The following is a 24,010-nucleotide window of genomic DNA, read 5'->3' as shown; positions in this document are numbered from 1 at the left end:
AATCTTGTTACTACATTTAATTTTTTTTTTTTTTAACTGAAAAGCAATTTTTTTACCAGCAAAATGGGGGGGGGGGGTGTGTTTCATTTTGAAATCACTTAGTGGGCACAGAAGGTTGCTTTCAATCTGGATTTAAAAAAAAACAACCCTGGAAGATTTCTGTGGGTAATTTTTGATGAAAATCCCTTCAATCTCTTTCTCTTTCCCCTCTAAATTATTTCTAAGAGGAAGATAGCATTTTTCCATCATCTCTCCTGCAGATCCCAGAGGAATGCCTGTCTCTGCAGGGATATGCCAACCACAGAACTCTCTGAACTGGAGTGCCTGCGTATGTGTGTGCCATTATGTGGTTAGAGGCATGTATGCTTGCACTGAGAATACTGAGGAATTCTGCTCACATTAGTGAACCACAGGGTTTCCTGAAGTAATTAAATAGCAGAAAGATTGCTTCTTCCCAAAAGGAAGGTAACTGAATATTGAAACATTAGGCAGTTGTGTAAAATAGCTAAATGGACATGAAGTTGAAATCCAGACTTCTAAGAAATCCATCTCAGCAAACCCAGTCCATATGCCAGACATCATGTGTGTGGTGTTGGGAGGCACATGGATTGTGAAGGGGGCCTGCTCATGATCACTAATATGGTTTGGCACAAATCACTTTGTTACTCCACCTAAGGCAGGACGAGAGCATATTAGCAGGCCTTGAGAGGGAAGAGAGCATGTACCTCTTTCTCAAACCTTACACTCTAAGCCCCAGTACACTGTCTTCTGTACAACCCAAACAATAACAGCCACCAGTGCCAAATTCATTTCATCAATTTTATGTTATCACCCTCAACAGAACTAAATACATCTGCACCGTTAGAAGTACTAGAGCCCTTGGGCTGAATCAGTTGTTCTCATCTGGAGAATGAGGCTCATTTTATTTCAGGTGAGTAATAAAGATCTGACAAAGAGGTGTACTAGAGAACCCCCACCAGGACGACAGTCTTGTGCCTACGGTCTTGCATTGAAACACCAAGCAGCCTGAAATTATCATAGATTAAATAAAAACTTTCCTTTTCTGTCAAAACAGAACAGAATCCAGTTCACTAGCCACTAGAATCATTAATCAATGAAGCAAACATGACATAAAATAATTGAATAATTACCTTCTAAGGTATTGCCCAAAGCCCTGAATCTCTCGATTGCTCTGTTCATTCAGATGTGTGAGGGAATTAAAGCTAAAGGTGTGGTATTTATTTTTTCTTGTTTTTCAGAAAAGCTATTTGTAAATGTTCCAGTTGCATTTAAGCAAGTAGCCATAAAAGCATATCTGCTCTGGAGCTCAAGAGCCAGACTTCCAAAGCAATTACATGACTGAAGATGCAAACAGTCTTTACACAGTTTTCAAAAACACTGGAGGAGGTTAGCCATCTATTCCTGCAGACTCTAGTGCGTTAGCATAGCCTCTCAGGGAAAAACACAATGCAAGGAAATTGAAGTCACAAAACCATGTCACAGGAATACACTCACCCACACCACACAATCTCCTAAGCATAGCATTTTTACAGAATAAGAACAAAAGAATGGCTACTCCAAGTCAGTTCAGAGGTCCATCTAAACTATCCTGCATCTTAGTAACAGAAGCTTACAGAAAGAGTATAAGAAACTTGCTAGGTATGGAGTGATTCTTGATCATATACCTTCTCAGTAACCAGTGGCTTAGTGACTTCCTGAAGACCCTTCCTCCCCCTCATTGTCACATTTCATGTTTCCCTATAAATACTCACAGATGCCTCTAATCACTTGCTCAGCAAAAGCTACAAAAACTCTGCATGATACACATAAAAGCAACACATTCAGGTATCTGAATCACTGTATCAAGAATCAGAGATGAAACCTGTAGTTATATAGCCTTTCTGCCCTTTTTGCTGTATATTTAAGCATCCCAGGCTGCATCAGCTACAAAGGACCTGTTAGTAAAGTAGGGTCAATGTTATATAGGGTCACAGAGTTTAAAATGACTAGGAGTACATGAAATCAAATACATGGCTTTCACAATTTTTGCTAGGGAAACAGATACATGTTATCATGGTAAGCGAGAGCAATACAGGTCCACCTCTCTGCCACTCACAAGACCTTTCCTGCAATGATTGTTAGTCTACTTGTTGTTGAAGTCTCATCTTACTTTGAAACCATCACACATGTGTCTCATTAATCACAATTTAAGAATATGTGACAGGTTGCTTCACTCTCTCCAGCTGCTCAATGACCAAAGGAAACTAAATCTGCTTGACCTAGTCTTTAGTGGTGGGGGCTCTAGGCTCAAGTTTGGTCACATCTGAACTGTTATAAACTTTGGATCAAATTTCTTCTGCTCAGACTTGAGTGAAACCATTGCAATCACTAGAAAGAAAGCCTTGTGGTCACAACTTTTCTTTAGAAAACCCAGGACACGTTCCTTTTTTGCAGGCAGCTTCCACTCACCCTCCCTCCCTTACTCCAATGGAGCAAAAACCCCATGTGGGAGGTGCTTCTTCTGTGTGGACTTCTCAGGTTTTAACTTCTCAAATGCTGCAAGGAAAGAATATCAGATATTTGGGAGAAAGGGAGGGTGGCAGGAGAAGGTTCTTGGCTTGTATATGATTGTGGGCACTGGGACTGCTCTTTGTCCTTGCTTTCTGTGATGAAAGTTGCCATCTGTTCCAACCCATCACCAGTCTGAGAGGCTGGCATCCCTTAGCTGATGATAGCATCTGGAAGACACTTCTAATAGGATTGTGCTCATACCTCTTGCACACCCAGACATCTCTGTCTCACTCCAGACTCCTCTCAAACAGAAAATGCTGCCAAAAACTAATATGAGCCCTTAAATTTCCCCTTAGGCCAGTTCACTCAGGTTCATGCCCTTCCCACTGGCCTCATGAGTCTCTCGGGAATAACCACAGCAAAGTCTGCCTGTTTCTTTCTCCACTGCATCATTCTACAGAAAGTACCTGTTAGGGTATCATCTGTGCTTGCTTGAGGTGGCAGTCAGGGCCATGGGGTTTGTCAGGAGCTCTGCAGAGCTCCAGGGAGGAGCAGCTACAGCCTTACAATTGAAAGATGTTTTTCATCAAGGTGAACACTAAAAAAAACCAACCCAGAAGCAGATACTAGGAGGTATCTATGGAGCACAAAGTAGTATGGTGAAGGAGCACATACAGAAGACCAGAGATCTGGCTAAAGATGCTCTGGGTTTTTTTTTTGGTGACATTTACATCATGAGTCAGACCCTGTCCTTTGCACCTAGAAGCAAAGTTGTTCACTGAGCTGCAGTAAGGGTAGAGGAGCATGGGCTGGGAAAGGGGTTCCCAGCAGCCTCTCTACCACAGCAGAAACCCAGATAGGGCAAGTCAGACCAGTAATCATCTGCAACACCTGTCTTCCTTCAGACACTCCCATCTGAATACAGGCAGAGTTTCACACTGAAAACCCTTATTACTGTTTAGCACTCCTTCCCGCGGTGGGGTAGCCATTAAAGTCTCTGCTCCTGCAGCAGGGAGGGAAAAGGAGAAACTCAGGCACAGAAAAGGGAAATGGCTTGTGCCAAGGACCTGGCTTCCCAGTCCTTTAACTACAACAGCTAGTCAATGTTCCCACTGTTTGCCAGCACATGTAAAGTTCTTTATTGATGCATCATCACACTGGGATGAAGTGTAACAGTGCTCCCATGAAAACAATCTGCCTTGGTGTTTTGCATTTTGCTCCCTACAGCTTCCTGAAGAGGGGAAACGGAGAGGGAGGTACTGATCTCTTCTCTCTGGTATCCAGTGATAGCACACATGGGAATGGTTCAAAGCTGAGCCAGGGGAGGTTTAGACTGGACATGAGGAAGCATTTTTTTATCAAGAGGGTGGTCAAACACTAGAACAGGCTTCCTAGAGAGGTGGTCACTGCCCCAAGCCCATCAGTGTTTAAGAGGCATTTGGTCAATGCCCTTAATAACATGCTTAGTTTTTGGTCAGCCTTGAAGTGGTCAGGCAGTTGGACTAGATGATCACTGTAAGTCCCTTCCAACTGAAATTATTCTACTCTATTCATAGCTGCGAGGTATGTACAATGCCCCTAAAAACACTGGCTCCACCAAGTGGATGCAGAGCTGCTGCTGCTAGTCCTAGATGATGAACAGCTGCTCCATCTTTCAGTCGAGGCTGTTCTTTAATCAGCTCCTTTCTCCCAACCATGGATCCCACTCCCTCTGATTTATGCTAGTCCCTTCTATTATTGTTTTTGGCATCTTCTGTGCTCTCTCCAGCCCCTCCTTCAAGGAAAGGCATTGTGCCCAGATTTCTGCTAGGCCATGCCCTCTTGTTAACTTCAGATTCATTACCCCAGCTGCTTGGATTTCTTACTGTCTCGAATGACTTGCTGGCAAACAGAGGTTTACTTTTCTCCAAAATTCAGAATTTCTACACCAAAACCATTCCCCAAGCCTTCCAACACTTTCTTCAACTATTACATGTTAACTGCACATTAACAACCTGGCAGGACTACTTTAGGCTTGTAAAGATCAGGAAGGCAATCTTGCAGTTGGAGCGTCAGTTTGCGGATATAGGAATCCAATCTCCCTGTCTCTGCTGGTAAACCAGGGTTATTTAAAGGGTTGGCTCTCACTTTTCATAGGCAAATTGATAGATTAGGTCAGGATAGGTTCCTATTTGCATTTCTCTTGCAAAATTCTGCAACAGCACATATTGTGTAACATCACCCACATCACATATAACCTCTCCTCCCATGCCTATGGTGCGTACAGTTTCAGTATACTAAAGATACATGGAAAACATAATCTTCACCTGTACACACTATAACCAAAATGGAGTCTCAGCAAAATGTATAACCAAGCAGGCAGAGTATGACAGTTTAGTAACTTCTGAGGGGACAGCCCTGACAGCAACAGCTGTAAATCTGCTCCTGCAGTCTGATATATTAATCTATTGAATTACACACATTAACTTGCGTGCAGGAAAAAAACCCCACTTTGTGCTTTGGGCATATACACATAGATACTACTTTACACTTCTGTAACTACAGCACCAGTTCCAAATATTCATCAATGAGGCAACTCAATTCCCAGCCTTGAGTTCAAAGTGACATTTGTCCCAACCACACCAAGAGCAGTCCTTTTGTCCAGCTTTCACAAGTGGTCCCTGCAGGGCCATCTGTAAGGGAGGATGTGACGCAACAAAATATCTCCACTACCAGACTACCATTCTCATTTAGGCTGAAAAGAACTGCCCTAACCCTTCATCCCTTGCACCCAGACTCTTAGTGTGTGGGTGAGCCACAAACATCCACAACTCCTCTGAACACCCACTTCTTTATGTACCTCCATAGAGCCAAAACACAACAATGGTCCTCTGTACCTTGCATTTCGCCAGCACTGCATACAAGGTTTTTGGCTTTTAGATCTGCCTCTAGCAGATCACTGGAAGCTGATGAGGACTAGCAGAAACTGGTGCAGAGGATAGAAAGAAACAGGGAAAGAACAGCAAGGAGCTTAATATAACTGGAAATGACACTACATCTAGGGTAGGGTGATTGCAGAGAAGAGACTAGGACTCTCTGAGCAAGGGAAATAGGATGAGAACAAGAATCCTGAGAACTGGAGGTTGCACTATGTAGGGGGGGAGAATGAGGCAGATAGCTCAAACACAACAGGAACGTAGGGGCAGCCTAGAGGGGCAAAACAGCTGAGGCTAAATTTCAAATCAGGAAGGAAACTGTGCTCACCACAACACAATCTCCCTTCCAAATGCAGGGCTGGGACACATGGTGGAGGAGATTTGTGATTGTTTTGCAACCTCCTGGATAGGTCCATATCCAGGATCATAATATACTCCTAGTATCCCCTCCAGCTGCCACTTTGGCAGATGCCATTATAAAGGCCTGAAAGGCTCTAAAGGTGCTTTCTTCAGCAGATGTCAATGTGATACCTGCAACTTTCAGCAATTCTGCTGTTGGCCTGCTATCTTGGGAGGTCTGATAGAGGCTTCCATTTTCAAGCTTTGGGAATGTCACACAAAATTTAAGAAAGCATTACTATGATTGCAAAGTCATATCCTCAAAAGTCAGCCTGAATTCAGCACCTTTGTATATGCATTATGTTACCATGTAACTACAGGATTAAATACTATTTTTTTCACAGAGCCTGCTCAGGATGGACATATTCTAGTGATAAATTAACACTGTGTAAGGAAGATGACTGGAGTCTATAGCATTCCTGCTAGCTGCAGAACACAGAAGGTGCATTTATATGTATTACAAGGATCCTGGCTGGAAGAGACAGACTTATGGTCAATACAACTAAGTACTACTTTGCAGGTACGGATTTTGATATACACACCTTTCACCCTATGTACTGGTAAAGCAGAAGGGATAGTCTTATGGTAAAATCAGCAAGTGATTATGTCATTAAGGGCTATAATTGCACAGATCTGGCATTAATTTCTTGATTTCTGGCATTTCCTAAACTCAGAGTGCTTGACTTTGAAATCTGGGAAATGCACTCTTCTATGGGTAGGTTTATTGTGTAAAAAGGTGACAAAAAAGGACATATCTAAAGGCTGAACTTTGCATGGTCTGGGTGCTGTTCAAACACAGAGCATGACTGCTCCTTCACGTTATTTGTCTCAACTTCCTGGGGGACTAACTATTCAGTAGCTTCCTTTAGCTTACAGTCAAACTATATCCATTTGTTTTCTCCTTCACAGTCCTCTCTCTTGCAGTCCAAGTGGTAAACTTATCTTGTTTAAATACTTACAATTATTTTCACATGAATGGCTAGAAATGTTTTCTATTCTATTTTTCAAGCTAAGGTATAACAAAAGACTAGATTATACTAGCATAACAATACCCCACCTGCACCCATATTCTCCTGATTTAACTTTCTGAGGAACACACTCTGTCAATGCCAGTAACATTTGATCTGCTGCTTCTGCAAAAATCCATCTCACATATCTGAGTATGTACAAAGGTATCTATTTAATGGTAATGCAAAAAAATAGCACTGGGTGACATTATAAAACAATGACCATTTTCCAGACAAGGGCTATCCCTGTGTTCCAGAAATCAATCTAGTATCTGCCAAAGCATCACAATGACTTTTCTGTGCAGTGCAGTAGGTAAGATGGTTCCAGTCGCCTGCTTAAAGTGCAAACAGCTCACAAGGCAGCCATTTACAAGGCAGGACCGCAGCGCACTAAGTGAGCGCAGGACAGCTAATGTCACCCCCTACTGCTTTTTTTAATACTTCTGTCAGCTCGGCAACACGGTGTCTGCTGCTGGAAAAAAACATGCCTGGCATTTCTGACAGCTGCCTGCGGAGTTACATGGAGAAGAGACAGACAGCCTGAAGGCTCAAAATGAGATCAGCACACAGAAAACATGCCTCACATTTTCATGCCTGTCTCCTTCTGCTGGGGAGAGATATGGGGGCAGGGGGAAAGAAGGAGGAGCAGGGAAATGAATTACGTTGTACAGACAGTGTACCAACAGCTCTAATAGTGTGAGGAAGCCATCATGTTAGAGAGCACAAATGTGACCCCTTGCCACGGGCAAAGCATAAAGAAAATTCGGCGATGGTATTGGGACAAAAATAAAATAATTAGTTCTATATCTATGTACGGCTATCACAGCACTGTGATGGCTGAGTTTAAATACTCCAAGTCTGACCCTTGGCTTCCACTATGGGATGCTGTCCTGGTTTCGGCAGGGATAGAATTCATTTTTCTTCTTAGTAGCTAGAATAGTGCTGTGTTTTGGATTCAGTACGTGATTTGGTATGAGAAGAATGCTGATGATACGCTGATGTTTTCAGTTGTTGCTAAGAGCTCAAGGACTCTCCAGCTCCCCATGTCCTGCCTGTGTGCAGGTGCACAAGAAGCCGGGAGGGAACATACCCAGAGCACCGGACCCAAATTAGCCAATGAAATATTCCATAACATGTCACGTCATGCTCGATATAGAAAGGACAGTTGGCCAGGAAGGAGGGGATTCTCTCTTGCTCCTGGGATTGCAGTTTTGGGATCTTGGCTTTTTCAGGATTGCTAGCTGGGAATGGGCTGGATATCAGTCAGCGGGTGGTGAGCAATCACATTGTGCATTACCCATTTGTACTTCCTGTTATTGTTATTGTTTTATTTCAATTATTAAACTGTTTTTATCTCAACCTACGAGTCTCTCTTTACCCTCTGGCAGAGGAGGGTGAGCGAGCAGCTGTGTGGTGTTTGGCTGCCAGCCGGATTCAAACCACAACAGATGCTGGGTCAGCAGGGGGGATGATGCCACAGGAAGAAACAGGTACACTGCAAAAGATCAGAGAATGAGGCCAGGTCTATTCCTCATGACAAAATCTCTCACAGTCCTGAGGAAAATAGCTATGTCCAGTGTGTACTCAACATCAATGATTTGATTTGGAGTCACCATTGTGGGGACTATGCTGAAAGAGAAGGGCAGGTTGCTGACTTTTGAGGAAAGGGGTTAAATTGACAACACAAGAAGTTAACATCCCCCTAACAGAGTCACCCCTTACTCCACAGCTCATGTCCTCCTTCAGTGTTTCTGAACCTGCCTCTTCCTTACGCTGGGAAGAAACCTGGGAGAAGGACATCCAGTCCAGTATAAGAATAAAAAAGGAACAGCACTGTTTTGACTAGATGAAGGATGATAGAAGCATCAAACACAAAACAGGGAAAGTCTCTATGGCCTTAGAGGGAAGAACCTGTTCAGTACTCATGGGGAGGTGGAGAAGAAAAAGTCATGTGAAGGGAGGAAGAAAACATTTTATGGTATTCAGCAGAAAGAGATTTAAACATCACTGAACTAGCAACCTATACAAAATTGGCATGCTCTTCTAGAGATAATAAATAAATTTGATCCAAGCTCTGCTCTGAGCATGAGTAATGTCAGGGAAGCAGGACAGGAATTCTGAGTCTCATAATTTGCCATGTCTTAGGCAAATTCAGACAATACTGTCTCACAGATACAAGAATACCTTGGTTGCATGCCTGAATTTTTTTCTGTTACTTCAAAGAGTTAATGATAAATGTGCTTCAAGAATAAGTCTATATAGGAGTTCATACAGAGGCTGGAAAATTGTAATTGCTCTAAGGAAACAGACAGTGATGATGTTTACTGTAGCTTGAATCCACCTGAACCCCAAACTGAAAGGAACAGACAGGCCTCCACATCCAATCCACCCTCTAAAATGCCATCACCCCAGAGAAAATTTTCTAGTTCATCTTTCCTACCTTTTCACTCTCTGCAAACTCCTGCAATATAATTTGTCTCTCCACACACAGTTCCAAGAAGTCTTCTGAATGGAAACTTTCATGTAGAGCAGGGAAGAATGTTAGCTGGTTACAATCCAATCCCTTCTTATCCAACTCCCTTTCTGCTCCATTTAACATCAGCTCTCCTATATCTGTATAAAAGGATTGCAGTTTTAGTAGCAGTCGGATGACACCAAAAGCGTTTGTAATTTAGACTTTTACCCAATCTGTTCTACCTTGGGAAATAGCATTATTTATCTGCAAAAAACAGGCAAGAGGGAAGTAAAATCTATGACTGCTAAAGAAGGATGCTTAGTTCAGGGAACTAAATACAGGTAGTTGCACTCAGTCATAATTCAAACTAAATTCCTGAAATCACTGAAGATTAGGAAATCGTGAAAAACTGAAAATGGTAGTCTTTTGGTCACATGCATTGAGCAGGATCTTAAGAGAACCCAAGGAGATACAATCCACTCATATCTTGCCCAAGCTGTGTCCCAGGTTTTGCAAATTCATGCAGTGCATACAGTTACGGAAGGCATGATCAGCCTTTTTATTGGGGTAGACTGTAACCACTTTCATGCAGAAACTACTTCAATCTTGTTTGAAGTCTAGAACAATGAGCTTCATTTTCACTTGTTTGCTAAGCCTTATCACACTAAGAAGTATACAATACTGCCTGTTTCCAACAGCGTACTCTAGAAGCTTGACTTGGAGCAGCCATACAGGTGGCTGAAATCCACAGCCTTAGACTTGGCTGACATTTCCAAACTACAGTTCTTTCTCAGTGTTTTATTTTTTTCCCCCCTCTGAAAAATTACTGGCTTCTATACCATATTTCATTCCTGCCCCTCTTTTAATGTCTCATATAACAGAAAACCTGGCCTTGGAAAATGAAAAATGTTCACATAATGATCATATTTTGAAAAATGTTGTTCTATTTTGAATGCTGAAAAACAGTTTGACATGTTAATATTCTTGATGATTTCCTTCCACTCTCCATTATTTTGTCCACATTTTTGGAAAGCTACAAATCCTATCACCGCTTCTCTGAATCATCTATCACCTGGTTTTAAATGGTATTTAAGAGGTAGAACTTGAGTGTCTACTAAAAGCAGGGGGAAAATCTGCACTTTTCCTTTGGAGTTTAAGCAGTTGGGAGCTTTCCAGGTGCCCAAGAATGCCCAAAGCTTTCATTTCAAGATATTTTTTTTTGCTTTCAGAACTTTCTTGTAGCTACAAGAGAGCAAAAAATTCTGAAGACAGTTTATAGACCAACTATAGCAATTGTATCAGTCTTTTCCCAGATGTTACAGTGACTTTTTAGCCCAGAGCATTGACACTAAGTTTTTTCAATAGGTGAATTTCTGACCTGGACTTCCATACACTAACTCCAATTTTCTTTGGTTGTTTGTGTCCACCCTCTTGATGATGTAATTTACCCCTAAAAGGTTACCTGGATTCACTTCAGCAGAGGCAGGTGTTTCATTTCTGTTTGCTAGGAGAACCTGAAAAGAAAATAGGTATGACTAAAGTGGAATATGCAGACAGGTAAACATAACTCAGAACCCTGTTGCAGAGAAAAACACAGATTTAGAACTATGTTGCAAATGAATGCCTTGGAAATTCAAATAAACTAATTTGAAAGGACCCAAAGGAACAATAACATGTAGAAACAAATGTCAACAATTAAGCAAAAGGACTATTGTCTTTTCAAAGACGACCCCACATGAGGCCAGTTATAGGATAAAAAACATACCACCCAGTCTACAGAAAACTGCCAGAATCCAAGCTTCACATAAAAGCTGAAAATGTCCTAGAGATGGAAACTTCCTGATATACTAAAGTGCTTCAGTTCCTGGTTGATAGGATTTGGCACTTAGACACTATAGAGACAGACAGTACCCCACATACACAGTTCAATGGTTAGTTCAAACCACTCTAATTCCCCTTTTGATCATCCAACAGTTCTAGCAGCCCTAATAACAACTAATAAGCATTATGACTAACAGGACAGTGCAGCCTTCTCACTGGACTCTGTTGCATACATTGGGAAGTGCTATACCCATGAGATATTACAGGCAGAAAGATATGGTCAGGCTATACTCTCATCTGTCTGGGGACATCTTATACCAGAAAAGAGGGAAAAATCATTCTGTTGCTGCTACACACATTGCAGATCCTCTTACTCGCTCAAAACAAAACCCATTCAGTGGGTTGTCCACGCATGGCACAGCATATTGATGAGTCAGCTGATGAGAACCAGAGGAAAAAGGTGAATATATAGTCACCAGCAACTGTTACAGAAATTGTGCACCTCCTGCAAAAGCTTTCTACCTCACTCTTCATTCGCATTGTTGCCGCTCGGGTGTTCACATGTTGAATCCTCCTCCTCATTCGTGAAGGCCCTTCATAACAATCAAGAATGCAACGTGGCTCTAAGGATTGTGATGCATCTCTCCATGGGCCCCTTCTGTAGAAAAGCTGCTCCTCAAGTATCATCCAGTCCTTGGCTGCTTTGCTGTAACCACACTGGAGCATCTGTGGGACAGAACCACCTTGTGCCACCCTTTGCACACTTCCCTCCTCCCATCCAGCAGTTGCACTACCCCAGTGATTCAGAGGGACCTACCCAACCTACCAGATGAGGCAGAGAGAGCACTGCAGACCCAGCAAACACAGGTCCAACTGACCACTGAAAGCGTGCTGTGGGAGATGCAACTAGTCAAACTAAGATACAGGGAAAAATGTAAGCATGTTGCAAACTTCAACCTCCTTGAAAATGGCTGCTTTCATTAGATTTCCAACACAAAAGCAGTGAGCCGGGAGAACAGCATCACAGAGGCTTTATTCACTGCTGGTTTTTTTGGCGAAAGTTTGTGTCAAATGGCAACACCCATGCTTGCTAAGAACATAGTCTGAAAGTCTCGGTCAGAAATGCACTGTGCTCTCTCCAAGCTTGGCATAAATTTAATTATTTCTACTTAGGAGGTGTTCAGGGAGTTGGGAGGCACTAAAATATGAATTTAAAGGAGAGAAGAGGTGAGAATTCCAAAGAATGAAAAGCTTCTTGGTCTCTGATAACCAATCCTGAAACAGAAACATACCTGTGAGATTTTACTGACTATGAACTTGAGACATCTTGAGAAGTTTTACTGGCTGCTAAGAAAAAAAGGGCAAAGTCCTTTCATTTTTGCTACTGTGAGAAAGGAATAATTCATTTAAACAAAAGAAAAAAGGCTGCTGAAGAGAAAGTGAGGAATCTGATTGGTGAGTGATGCTGTATCACACTTCAGCAGTGATGTCAGGAACAGAGTATTGACTCATCAACTCTCAGCATTTCTTTGGGCACACTACTCATCTCACTTCTGAAATGTCTGATTTCTCAGGGTAGTCTAAGAGTATCCTTTCAACAGAAAGCTGATGCACAATATTCCTGTTCTTTACCTGTACGTGGTTCTTGTACAGAGAGGCATAGAGCTCCTGTCCAGTTCTTCGGTATCGTTCCATACATGACACAAATCCCTAGAAGAAATATCAGAACACATTACACCAAGGTGCTGCAGGTGTAAACTCTGTGAGGGGCAGAAGCTGACATTAGTTGCTCTGTCTTTTACAAGAATAATCAGGGAATATAGCCAGTGTCTGCAAGTTTGACAGCTCTCCAGATAGTATAGTCATGAAGCAATCATCTGAGAGCAAGTTGCACACTTACACCAGGAAGATAAACATATTCATGACCTTAACAAGGATCATTAGTGGAACTACTCAGAAGAAAACAGCAAATGCAATTTAAGGCTCCTCCTTTCGGAACTGAGTTAGTACTGCAAGTAGCATAAAACAATTATTTGTTTGTTGTAGAGACCCTGACTGAGGTAAGGATCTGTAACAATACACCTGCTCCTTGCTGCATAAACAGAAAGTGCAAACAAAAGAACGGTCCATGTCTCCTTTTGCAGACAGCAAACCAACTGTTTCCAAAAACATTTCTGAGATTTAGGAGCCTAAGATCTCTGGTAACAAGTGACTTGGAGTATAAATACGCTATTTAATGGGATTGCGATACAGAGATGTCTGAGCTAGCTCTAGAACTGGAAACTTGCAGAGCTGTGCTAGTGCAATATGACACCCACAATAACTGCCTCTGCTCCACTACACAGCACAGACGTGCCTTAAACCCCCATGCTACTCAGTTATTTCTGGAAATACACGTTTTCCAAATCAGTCTGACAGAACTTCCTGGCCACCTTTCCTTCCAGAATGCACTAAACTCACAGAACAGTGAACCCGCATTAGGAGTCATACATTTCATCTGCTGTTTTATTGGAATGTACTTCTCAAGCTAAGGATCTCTGTGCAAGTACGAGACTGATGAATTGCTGTCAAGAGATTACGAGTTGCATTTCCCACTCTGCAAAGAGATTGATAGGTCATCTTCAGCAAGACATGCAATTGCCCTAAACCACTACCTCTTCAACCACAAAACAGAGACTATAATACTAACCTCAGAGTTACACAGGCTAAGATCATGAACAATGGTTCAGTGTGGTGGGATCCTTAAACTCAGGGAGTAGGGAAATGAAATGGATTTCATTCTTTTCTTACCTGTTCCATCAAAACCCACAGGTTTTGGGGTCACAAAATTCACATAGCCAAGATCTATACTTAATACAAACCAGAGAATTTCACAAAGTGCTTCCTATCTGAGCCTCCCTTTTGAAAAGATCGGCAAAAACATTATTAAACTCAATGGAATCCCTCAGGTGCCAAACTAGCATCATGCAAATAACAACAAAATACATCCTAGGATATTCGCTATCATACTAATTCCTCAAATTCACCTGATAAACTTTAATCAAAGACAAGCTTCCAGCTTTGAAATCACTAGGTTTGTTCCCTCTTTCTCCTAGCCATCTATGAAATTCTGGGTCCCAAAGAGACTTGAAATAAAGTATTTGTTCTCATTACATTTTTTTGCTTGATCAGAGAGACAAAGCATACAGAAAGGCTTTGTGTATAGCTGAAGCACTGAACAACTGCTGAGTAGCTACTGGCATGTTTTATGTCCTACCTGAAAGAAGGTTGCAGAGAGATGGGGATGAGTCTCTTTAACAAAGTAACAAATGATAGGACAAGAGGTAATGGCCTCAAGTTGTGCCAGGGAAGGTTTAGACTAGATATTAGGAAGCATTTCTTTACAGAACGGGTTGTTAGGTGTTGGAATGGGCTGCCCAGGGCAGTGGTGGAGTCCCCATCCCTGGAGGTGTTTAAGAGTCAGGTTGACATAGCGCAGGGGTATGGTGTAGTTGGGAACTGTCAATGTTAGGTTAATGGTTGGACTGGATGATCTTCAAGGTCTTTTCCAAGCTAGATGATTCTGTGATTCTGTGATGTTATTGCATGAAGACAACTGAAGAACCAGCACAGGACTCTGCTTTAACAGGCTGTCCAGCACTTATGGAACTGTTCTACAGTTCTGTAACTCAGACTTTTCTATGTAAACACAAGAATAGCGGCTTTGTCTGTTTCTCTCCTTGCTCAGTATCTCTTTGTGTGACTGCTGACAAGTAGCTACTGGGAGGAGTTCAGTATGACAGTCTTCTTATTAAGAGTCACAGGTAAAAATTCTCCTGTTTGACAGTGTATTTCCTGGAAAAAGATTCTAGCTATCCTATTACAACTACATGATGCCATGTCTGACCTTCTGGGCATACTGGCTTTAAAATTTTCCAAACAAAAAGCTCTCTGAAAGAGCAACTTTCCCAGCCCCGCCCCCCCCCCCCCCCCCCCGCCCCGAATCAATGGTACAGCACATCAGGACCTGACTCAGGTTGATGTTCCTAATCTCTACTGAAAGAATCCCAAAAGTCACGGTATCCAAATAAACCATAAACATCTATTCCATGTGCCAGCTAAATGTGTAGAAAGGATGCAGGCTTACTTGAACATGATTTTGAAGTCAAAATAAGATTGCTTGCCCTTCCTTGGAATTCACAAAAGGAACACTAAAGCCATGAAAATGAAAAAAAAAAAAAGGGAATCAAAGTGGCTAACCATTAACTGCATTACAGAAAGCAGCATAGGTATCTCTCTGTTCTTTTGATAAATTCCTGAGGATTAGAGGTGGCAGAGAAGGCAGAAGCTGTTCAGAGATTATACAGGAGAGGTTAGAGTGCCCCCAGTTCCATTTGAAGGCTCTTATGCCCACCTGAGCTACCACGACAAAGGTAAGATTGCTGTGAGTCACAGCATGAGGCTAAACTGGCTGTGAAAGTCCCAGCCTCTCACTACCTAAAGCCAGGGATCAGATGGGTAACTTTTAAATGCATGGACTCTGTACCACGCTGTCAGTGATTCCTCACAGCAAACTGTCTAGCTGCTGCTTGCACTGTGCTATAATTAAGTTAACACACAAGGTCTATGTGGTGTGCCGATTACTGCTGGCTGCCAGCCAGGTCTGCACCCCTGCTGCGAAGTCACATTTATTGGTGTTTCCCTGCAGGAAGCTCCTGTTTTACACTGATGAAAGTCATTACATTTTTGTTTGTTTAAAGCATCATTAAACCTGTAATCACAGTTGTGGCCTCACAAAACTATTCCATAATTCATATAAAACTCCCATAAAGGCTGACCTAGAAAGCAACAGCATCTCTGTTCTGTTGAGCTGGGCTCTGTACAGGAGAAGAGCTGAGATCTCAGGCTCTATGCGGACATAGGGTAAAAGCCATTCAGAATAGACAACCAATTCCTCCAAGTATTAACAACCATTCCAGATACCCACAGGCTATTCAAGCCGAGTCAGTGCTCCACTGACAGCTGTTTCAAAGTTGCTCATACTCTGTATTTCACTCATGGTCACCAATCAGACCCCTAAGGTCAAAGCCCATGTTGAAAAGACTCTCACAGACTTCATTGATCCAGGTTCTAGCCTTTGAAACATATGAAGGGTCCTAAGAAGGAAAAATTCTGCTAGCCATGTCTGGTGAACTGAAGACTAACCACTTTGTCTTCCAAATGAGCTATAGCTAGCCATCTTCAACCAGATGAACATGTCCCTCATGATCATCCCCACAGGAAAACCATCTGGTTGTAAAATGAAATGAACAGTTAACAAAATTGAAGATCACTGTAACTGGAAACAAAACAAACCAAACTAACAAACAAAAACAGAACCTGAAAAAGATATCCAATAAACATGGAGAATATAGATCAGGCTATTAAGTGTTCAGTCAGAACAATTACACTGTAATGATTAATGAACAACTGGTGCAAACAAGTTTCTAACAAATAAACAATTTCCATTAAAAATTGTAGGTGGTTATCCTTTAAAATGGCAAATCTTTATGCAGTAGATTAAATACAATAGTGCCACAGTGTACTATCTATCTTGAACAAAAACAATATGCCAGCTTTGATAACTGTTAATATTGTGTAACAGAATATAAGGCTTGAGTTTCATATACAGAAAAGCAGGTGTAAATGCAAGAAACATGATCTGCATTCTAGGGAAGAGCAGACCAAGAGGCCATATTGATCCACCCTGGCCTAAAAATCTGAGTATGATACCATGCGTTAAGTCTTTTTTATACAGACTTCCCTACTTTGCAGCCTTAGACAATCACATTCTAAGTAGAATCAGGTAATTTTTGCTGCCTCAGATTCCCCAGCCAATATTTAGAGCTTGAAAAGGTGATGGAATTTACAAGCTATTTCCCTATTAAAAAAAACCAAACCACAGAATCAAAAAACATTTCTCCTCCTGCTGCATCGAGACCTCATGCAAATACGAGAGAAAATGATTAGCATTGGAGAAAGCTAAAACCAGCAAGGAGAAAAATGCTGGCAAACAGAGAAATTAACATGCAAAAAAAACCCCCAGAGAGTGGATTTTCTATAGTTTCTTTCAACTAAAGCAATTGAAAGGCTGCTTGTAATAAGAAATGGTTGAAAAGAAAAAAAAAAAGAAAAAAATGTTGAGGTGTGACTTCTAAGTTAACAATTCTCTACTGAGCTCTGGAATGTTTTATGTCTGTGGGATTTTTTATTATTTTAATATATATATATATATCACTTAACACTCCTGCACCCCATAAATATTCAGGCTTGCCATAATAAACTCATATTGCATGATACAGACACCACATATGCTACAGTTCTTTCCTAAAGAAACATGATGTCACTGGAGCTCTGCACTTTGAAGCTTTCTTTGGGGAATTAAAGGCTATGTGTTGTATTACAGAACACACATGCACACAAAAGTATGTGCCAAAAGTCTTAATAAATAAAAATAAACTTCAAGACAAAATAATTTTGGACTTAGAAGAGCCAAAAGGGAAGCCCAAATATCCAGATCCCTCACGGTGCCAAGTGAATAGTCCCATGGATGACAGTGACACTACCCACATACTTGTTTTGAAGCATGTATTTCAGTCATCTGTTGGTGAGGACTAGAACTAGTGACATTAATCTACTACTTTAGCTCTTCTGAGAAAAATAAATATTATAAATATATAAGTACACACAGTAAGAGCATTCTTATAGCATCGCAACTATTAGAAAAGTATCTACTTTTGTACAGTACTTTTCACCAGTACATCTCAGAGGTCTTTATGAAAGAGGTCAAAGTCTTTAGCTCACAGATGGGGAAACTAAGACAAGTGAGTTTCTGGAACATCCTGCCCCTATGACTTGGTTGTGGGGGAAGGAGGGTTGGTGATGTGGCAAACACAACCTAAATTAATTTGAAACAGCCCAATAAGTCCACAAAGAGGATGTGTATAGTGACTGCATGCAGTAGTGGGAAGGGGAAACAATTTTACGAACCAGTTTGGAAATCCCTTCTACTCTTATGTTCCCAGTGCCAGATTGTGTTCTAATATAGCTGATTTACCAGATACTAGATCTTATATCACAGGAAAAGTCTGCATACCTTATTCCTCTAACCTGGGATTTCACAGTTCTACTTGGAAGGATTTTTATCTAATTACAGCTATTCAAACCATCACTGGGTTTTTAGAAAGTATTCCATGGGCTTAGAAAAGCAGAACAGCAGGTAAGGAGCTCTTAAGGACACAACAAAATGCATGTAAATAGCATATGTGGCAGTGGCAAAGAGTTTGTGCATGGCAGAAACAGATTTCATGACCCTGATTCAAGAAATCACTGTGTTTCAGGATGCGTTTAGGCATATACTTCACAACTGCTACTGTTGTCTGCTACTGAAGCAGGGCAGATTTGCCTTTAATCCAAGCATTTAAAATACAAACATACAGATAATATATACACAGCACTTGGTCCTTAAAAGTGGCAATTAAACATGCTTAAAACCTCTATGGGTGATGACTGCAAAAGACGGAAACAGGAAATTAGCATCATTAGAATGAGGAAAATTACATGATACTAATGTGATATACTCTGACTCAAACAGAAAAGCTGCATTTTTGATGAAACAGAACACTAAGAAAATGCCATTTTATAAGGAGTAAATTATTCAGTTTTACTTAAGCATGTATTTCCCAGCAGCTCAATATTAAATGGCATCCACCTGTGGTGCAGCACTGCTCCTTTTGGCAGCCTCATATCCCAGCTCTGTCCTCTGGACAGCATGCCCTAACCAGCATAGATCTCTTGTCACTGATGATGTGACTTAGTCAGGAAGGAGGCACTCTCTCACAGAAGTGATTAATTTCTGCAGTCACCATCAAAAGCCAATAATCTTTTTAATGGAAAATTCCTGAACCACTATGACTTACAGAGCCAGACTGTCAGCAGTTAAGTTTTGAGCCTAAACACTGTTGAGGTGTGAAAACTATCTTCTTGTAGTCACTTCAGTTCTCATGCTCCTCCTTTTTCCACACATCTAACCAGAATTTCCTCCCCTGACATGCACAATTAAAGCCCAAAACTTCTGGTCCTTTCCTGCTAAATCACAGAGAGTAAATCAATCCCTTCTTCATCAGTCTCACAAGCATAGGCTTACAGTCAGCAGGGCAATTTTACAGAGAAGAATCCAAGTGTTATAGTAAATTACTAGAGCTGGGTGAAGTCTCCAGCTCGCCAGTCAGGGTGACACAGGGACAAAGTGCATAACATCTCCAAGTCTACTACTGCTACTAAATCTAATACGGTGAATCAGAGACCAGGTACACTGCTACTCTGTGCCAACAATAAGCTACTCATCTTGTGACCAGACTACTTTACAAGTAATTGGCTATGCACTAGGAAGCGAGTAGGTTCATTTCATAAGAGGAGAAATTGTTTCATTAGTCACCAGGTAACAAGCATTAAGCTAAGGTAGATAATGTTTTCCTTAGCAGATTAAAGAGCAGTTTATCCTAGTCCTTTGCATACACTCTCCACACTGAGGGTTGTTTGCAGCCTCTTTTGAATCACAAAATTGTTATTGCCATGTGGATTTTATTGTTGCTTTGCCAAAATTCATTTAGCTTTTCAACAGACTGTAGTTCTAGCAGTTAAGTGTTGCATAGAAGCTTCGTGCCTCAACCCACTAGGAGGCTAATGCACAGTGCCAACTGCTCCTAAGGATCATGGATGGATTCCTGGCATCGCCAGTTGGTTGGGGAATAGCAAACTTAATGAGAAAAACCTCCATATTTCAGTGCATCATAAATGTACCCATGCACAGGGGTGGGTTTCAAGAGGATAAAACCCAAAGTATGGTGTACATGTGGTCAGACTTCCACACTGTATTTATCAGCTAAACTCAGGCAGCACAGAAGCAGCTCTACTTCTATAGCAACTATATATATGTATATGTATGTATGTGTGCATACACACACATACTCATTCAACAGATGATACTACTGAAACGATGAATTCCTGGGAGAACAGATAACTCATCTCCTAATAGCAAAAAAAGCACAATGGGAGGGGAGACATATTTGTTCTTTAATCCTATCTCTGAGAATGACTTCTGCGACTTTGCAGTAATTCACTCAACCTCCTGAGGGCTTGGTTTCCATCCTTGGTTACAGCACAGGTGTTAGCTTTTACCTCTAGTGAAAGCTGAAGGTCAGACTTTGGCATTATGGGGAATAGTGATGGGGTCTTTTCTTGCCTTCACTTGTTCTTACTCACCATTTTCCTTTTTCTATTTAAAATGGTGATTTTCTATGAAGTCCTATAGGGGCATATAACTTAGTGCATATAGGTGCATATGCATTATTACATAGTATCTCAATACATGTATCTGAAAGCTTCATGCACTGGCATTTTCTGATTACATTTGAATTGTGGTTTTTATTTAAGAAAAATGTGCACTTCTAATCTTTAGCTGACAAAAGAATTATGTAAATATTAGCATATGCTTAGTGCTCAGAGTGGAGAATACAAAGAAACATCTCTTCCCTGACCCCTAAAATGATCAGTTTGCCTAAAATCACATGCATTTAAAGGTGAAAAGTTCACTTCTGGAGTTTTTTTAGTGCCTGTAGAACAATCCTGGACTCCACAGGCTACTCTGCAGCAGAAAGCATGAATGGAACACAGACAGGCACAACCAAGATCTATTTTTAATTTGGCTAGCTAAGATGAGAAAAAACAAGAAATGAATGGTCACAGACTTCAGCACAGGTTAGCAACCTATACCCTCATTTAGGAGAAACATTTACGTTCATCTTGCAGAAATTTCTAGAACCTCCCCTGATTTCCTGTTCTCTACTTGCACATACCACCATCCAGTTCACACTCAGCTATTTTCAGTCCCTGCTGCCTGATAGAAACTCATACTTAATTTTCTGGGCACCCCGACTCCTATGTGCATTTTATACTGCTCTCTGCATGAGATGAGACACCATATATAAACTCGTAATTGTTGATAAGCAAATTTGGTCATAATTCTTCTCCTTATAAAGATTCCTAATAATATGCAGCATAATTGAAAAAATGCATTCTTTGTCTTTGAAAACAGAACAAATATAGAACTTTTTAAAAAATGAATAATGAAAAATTATTTTCTTGTGGGAAACTGGTTGAGAATGTTGATTCCACCCAAAGTTTTAAAACAAAAATTTAAGTTTGATTCAGTTTAAACTGCTGCTTCAGGCTTTTGAATCAAACAATATAAAAATCAAAAATATAAGAATCAAACAATATAAAGCAGCTTAATGCAAACAAATTCTTTCTGAAATTACAAATAAAATGATGCATCAAAATTCTGGAAGAAAATGGACGTATTTGAACCAAGAAATATGAAAAACTATCTGTCTTTCTATATATTCAGCAGAGAAAAAAAATAATTCTGTTTCAGTGACTAGCACTTGTTTCTAGGGTTTCTCTGCAACCAGATAAAACTCTGCTTTCATCCACATTAGCACCATTTAACTCATTTTGCATCATCTCTGTTATGTGAAAATACAACTCTGCAACCAGCAGCTCTTGAAAGATGAGATTTCAACGCCAACAGCTTTAAACATTAAACTCCACTCTCTGATATCCTATATCCAAGCTTAAACCTGAACCAGACACAATATCTGGCTTGAAAAGCAAAAATTTATTTTTAAAAATATGCAGGAAACATAAAAGAAAACATCTTTTCATACAATGTGTAATTAAACGAAGGGACTTCACTACCACAGGACACCACTGAGTTTAAACACAGAAAAACTCTCTCTGAATACTTACACACAAAAAGTTTTGGAAGGGATATTATTTCTTGTATTTCAGGTTTTAAGATGAAACTGGTATAAATCAAGAAAGGAACAATTCTGCTAGAATAGATTTTCTACTGTGCATTGTGCTGTCACACACCATCTCCTGTAGCAACTGGGACTGGATTTTTAGGGGACAGACCTAGGGTGAGTGCCTGTGGATCTGAATCAGCCTAATAATTTGTGTTCATCATCATGCAACCTTCATTCCAACTTCTCTTTTAAAGTTACCTTCAAATTATACCCTACATTTCAGAAAGTTTGTGATTTGTATTACATAGTTAGATAGATCTGCGTTTTATGTTTTCATGCAGTTCTTATATAAGTTACTGACCTATTGAATTATTTCTTTATGATCTTCTAAACAAACTGAAAATGACAAATGAGCAGTGCGTGTCAGATAGCCACTTAAGAGGACATAAACATTTCTTTGTTCAAAGTTAAAGAAACTTTTTCCAGCTTGCTGCAGCATACTGTAATTTAGCTTTGAGCCAGTTATTAAACAAGACAATAATATTATAATGGAAATTGTTTAATATACATCATTAATAGTAAAGTGCCTGCTTTCATTGAAGTAAAAAAAAAATGTGTGCTATGAGCAGTTTTGAAATGAATATTTGATTTCAAACTTCCCTTGTGCATTTAATGAGATGCTAATTTACATTTTAATTACTTCCTAAGAAATCAAAGCATTTGTTGACAGAAGAACATAATGTCAACTTCATGGTGCACTGTTGGTGGATAGTTAATGAGCTTAATTAGATAATTAGTGATGTTAATTATCCTTCTATTATGAAGATAAAAATGTTACACAAATGATGCACTTTTCGAAGAAATATCATTATATGTTTGCTTGTTTTAACTCAGTTAACTTGAGAAGCTGATAAAGGACCAACTGAGTGATTGGTAAGAAAAATATTTAAGTAATAACTGTGATTATGTTTCAAATATTTCTATCTTCTTCATTTCACCTACCGTGAACTGCTAAATTCAACTTGTCCCTCCTTCATCCCAAATTAGCAAGCTCTTTTTGTCCAGCCCTGATCTCCTTTTCACTACCTCGCATGCCTTCCCACCTTAAACCACCACTCTGATGCAGTGGCTCTACTACTATTTGAAAACCCAGACTGGTCAGCATCAGCCTTGATTTTACAGTCAGTTATTGAAAGATGTTATGACAGTGCAGGAAAGAAGTAGCTAGTATTTGAAGGACTGGTCTACTATTTAGCTCTGGGTTCAGCTGCTAGTGTTACCACATCTTGAGTGATAATGGCCAAGGCTCTGTAAGCTCCTGTCCATCAACTTGAGATAAAGCTTCTTTTTTACAGAAGTCAAAGCACACTGACACACAGCATTTTGAGCTAATGCTGATTTTGTGTCCTGGGTCTGAGTCTTCTGTGCCCTGACAAGATCTTAGGAATACATCATCAGCCTTCCAGTTCAATATCTCACACTTCTGCTTGAAAAGCCTTTTTTAAAACTACCCTCTAAAACACAGACTTTTGCACACAGACATGTACCCAAGAATTTGTGAGTATGATATGTACATATCAAGTTAAAACAGGTCATTTCTCCCTCTTCCCCCAAACCTAATGCAAAACCTGTAAAGATGGCTGCAGAAAGTGTGAAGTGAGACTGACAGCCAGGGGTGAATGAAGCCCCAGTGCTCTTTCCTGATGGACTCATGTGGGGTAAGAGCCCTGCCCCAGACAGGACAATAATTCTGTATCTGTGATGCAGCTACTAGTTGTACTGGGGGTAAGCCAGTCCTAGCACTGTACAAAAAAAACATTAAAAAAATACTGTTAAGTGTTGATGTAGAGATTTACATTTCCAGCACAGAAGGAATTTAAGCCTGTAGTTCAAACTACCATTGAAGTCAGTGGAAATTTTATGTTTAAATACTTATCAAAATATAATGCATTACTGCCACAGGTGAATCACTAGAGATACTAGATACACTAGCCATATTTATCTTAAGAGTGACTGTTATATGTGAAACGATTTTTTAAAATTTTTTGGTGGCTGTGAAATTTGAAAAGATTGTTG

The 24,010-nt window shown here is 40.5% G+C and overlaps 1 protein-coding gene across 2 annotated transcripts in view; it reads right to left on the bottom strand.

Moving 5' to 3' along the window:
* The window catches only part of WDFY4 (WDFY family member 4), a 148,592-nt gene that overhangs the window by 54,529 nt on the left and 70,053 nt on the right, over positions 1-24,010 (bottom strand). The window contains exons 40-43 of one of the 2 annotated variants that reach the window (XM_074874849.1): positions 12,741-12,818; positions 11,631-11,834; positions 10,750-10,801; positions 9,273-9,445 (exon numbers count right to left, since the gene is read on the bottom strand). In XM_074874849.1, coding sequence (XP_074730950.1) covers positions 9,273-9,445; positions 10,750-10,801; positions 11,631-11,834; positions 12,741-12,818 — 507 coding nt within the window. The remainder of the gene's footprint in view (positions 1-9,272; positions 9,446-10,749; positions 10,802-11,630; positions 11,835-12,740; positions 12,819-24,010) is intronic. The other variant, XM_074874850.1, reaches the window with a different exon arrangement.

The sequence above is a fragment of the Strix uralensis genome, chromosome 7 (genome assembly GCF_047716275.1).
Source record: "Strix uralensis isolate ZFMK-TIS-50842 chromosome 7, bStrUra1, whole genome shotgun sequence".
Classification (NCBI taxonomy): domain Eukaryota; kingdom Metazoa; phylum Chordata; class Aves; order Strigiformes; family Strigidae; genus Strix; species Strix uralensis.
This window is presented reverse-complemented; position numbering and strand designations above follow the sequence as displayed.